General features: G+C 37.8%; 1 protein-coding gene across 1 annotated transcript; it reads right to left on the bottom strand.

The window, feature by feature from the left end:
* Positions 1 to 131: 131 nt before the first annotated feature.
* LOC110022758 (probable NAD(P)H dehydrogenase (quinone) FQR1-like 1) lies at positions 132 to 1,130 on the bottom strand (the record flags this gene model as incomplete). Its single annotated transcript, XM_020721850.1, is given in 3 exon segments — positions 132 to 606; positions 694 to 956; positions 1,037 to 1,130. Coding segments are annotated over 3 exon segments (589 nt in total), but the record flags the coding sequence as incomplete, so codon positions are not given.
* Positions 1,131 to 2,792: the final 1,662 nt, after the last annotated feature.

Here is a 2,792-nt window from a genome sequence, read left to right on the forward strand (position 1 = left end):
ACAATTGGCCTGCATTTTATCATATGCAACGACTCTTCTTATATAATAATTATAAGACCTAATCTATGCTGTTAAAATATATTGATACTAACATTAAGAAAAAAAACAATATATTGATTAGAAGAATAGCAAAACCATTGGTTAATTTCTATAAAAAAGACAGTCTATACTGTGGAGGAAAACGCACTAATGATATACACTCACACCAAGCAAAAAATACACTAAACAAAGGAAATACCTCAGCCCTCTGCTCTATCAAGTGTCCATACACTTATTATATTGCCTAACCTAGAACCGAGGAAGATAAATTGTACTTGAAGGCATATGGAAAAATAGACAAAACAAATTTAGTTTACTAAGGTTGGGTCCATTGATCAAGCGAAACCTTTGAGCTTCTTTGCAATTAATGCAAAATATTTGCCCTGGTGGAAAGCGAGCTCAAGTTCTAGCTCTGTCGGAGCTCTTGAGCCATCTCCAGCGAAAGTGCCAGCGCCATAAGGGCTTCCTCCCTTCACCTTCTCCATCTCAAACATGGCACCACCAAAGGTGTAGCCAATGGGAACAAAGATCATTCCATGGTGAGCTAGCTGAGTGATTGCTGTTAATCTACACAACAACAAAGGAAAAAATGCCAATACATAAACTAGTATAAGAAGATAGACGAGGTTTTGAGACAGAAGAAGAAGGAATTACGGAGTAGTCTCTTGTCCACCACCTTGGGATCCAGTGCTGTAGAAAATACCTGCAGGCTTACCTGCCAGTTGCTGGGTTCTCCAGAGCCCACCTGTTGCGTCAAAAAAAGCTTTGAATTGTGCTGCCATCAAGCCAAATCTGGTGGGAAAACCTAAGAGAACACCATCAGCCTCCGCGAGTTCATTTGGTGTGATGACTGGAGCATTGCCCTTTGGAGGAGCGCTCATCTTCGCGAGCACCTCTTCGGAAAGTGTTTCAGGCACCTGCTCGCGGAATGTGGAATCACTGTTCTGGGTTCATCTCATAACATTGAATGCATTATCTTGTGAACTGGAAAGAGTACCTGCCACAGCTTAGCTTCAACGCCCTCGACAGAGGCGGCGCCATTTCTAATCTCCTCGGCCAGCTTCTCAACATGCCCATACATGGAGTAGTACCTGTGCAGGCAGCAAATATTATTGATCGTAATAAACAGGGATTTCTATTTATCCAGAAATCCATAGGTTGGCTTTATTTAATAAAGTATGATATACATAAAATATACATATAGGCCACACCGGACTTAAATTTTGAGGAATTATAACTACAAGGCGTCTTATAAATTGTTCTGGCATGAAAATCAACTCAGAAAATGGTACATAGATAACATAGCAAGACTAGGCATGTTCCAAAGACTAGTATGAAAACTCGAGGATTCTGATAAAAGAGTGCCTTCTACAAGAGCAATACTACCAATTCTAAATTAGAAATCTTGTGGTAAATCTATTAATTGCTGTGGGATAGGAATGATATTGCACAACAATTCTGTGGAACATCTAGATAAGAACTCTAAGGAATAATTTAGCAAAACTAGAGAATAAAGAATACTCTTTCTAGAGCAACATGTTACTTGTGAGGTTAGTTATAGCGCAAAAAAACCATAAATCGGAACAATCTCCAGATTTATATTTTAATTACAAAAAAAAAAGAAAGCAGAAGTGATACATAGATTCAATATTACAACGTACATTCTAAGTGTTGCTAGTCGTTACCTCTAAATGAAATATGAAGTCATTATAGTCACGAGAATTTTTTTTTGCACGAGCAACAAGATTGAATGTGATCATCAAGCCAATTAAGATTAATTTCAAGTTGAGCTTTTGGATGGTACGAGAACCTTCGGTTGTGGGTCCCTCCCAAGTGAAGGCAACTGCTTACATTCAGTTTTGGAAAAATCGATTTTTGGTTTTCCTCTATCCTAGCAAGAAAAATGAAAGGCATCGGGGGGGAAGAAGAATGAAAAAAATTGTGTATCTGTCCTCAATTAATTTTCTTCCTTCTAACTTGGGATTTTGGCATCTCATCAGTGGTGATCAGGACACTGATTATTGTGGTTTGCATCTTACTTTTCTTGAATTCAGTGGGATTACCAAACTCGTGTTTGATGGAGTTGATGTATACCACCTACTCGGTAACTGCTGATTATTAATTTCCTCTAATAGTGTTCTAGAGAAGAGCTTTGTGTAGACATTAATTTGATTAGTGGTGGTGTTTAAGTGGCCTATGAGGCCCGTGCTTTTTACTCTATTTGAAGGATTTTTCATGCTAAGAATTTGGTATGGTTTATTCTCGTTATTTTGTTTGATCAATTGCGTTTTGTGTGAACGTGATGCAGCCTGTGTTTGGCTGGCTTTTTATAATAAGTGGCATCAAAGATAAGTTGCTCTAGAGATAATTTTGTGTCAGTCAAATGGAGGGGTTCACTAATAATATCAATATCATGATTAAGCTCAAGGTGACTATTTACTCGATTTAGAAGTCACGTATGAAGGATTTTCTTTATTGTCTGGACCATCGAGGATACACTTTTGGGAGATAAGAGCAAACCAACAGGAATGTCCAATAAAAATTCGGCTAAGTTGAATAGATAAGCTCAAGGTGACTATTTACTCGATTTAGAAGTCACGTATGAAGGATTTTCTTTATTGTCTGGACTATCGAGGATACACTTTTGGGCGATGAAAGCAAACCAACAGAGATGTCCAATAAAAATTCGGCTAAGTTGAATAGAAAAATCATTGACAAGATTCGACAATCAATTGACAATAATATTTATCAGC

The sequence above is a fragment of the Phalaenopsis equestris genome, unplaced genomic scaffold (genome assembly GCF_001263595.1).
Source record: "Phalaenopsis equestris unplaced genomic scaffold, ASM126359v1 Scaffold000202, whole genome shotgun sequence".
Classification (NCBI taxonomy): Eukaryota; Viridiplantae; Streptophyta; class Magnoliopsida; order Asparagales; family Orchidaceae; genus Phalaenopsis; species Phalaenopsis equestris.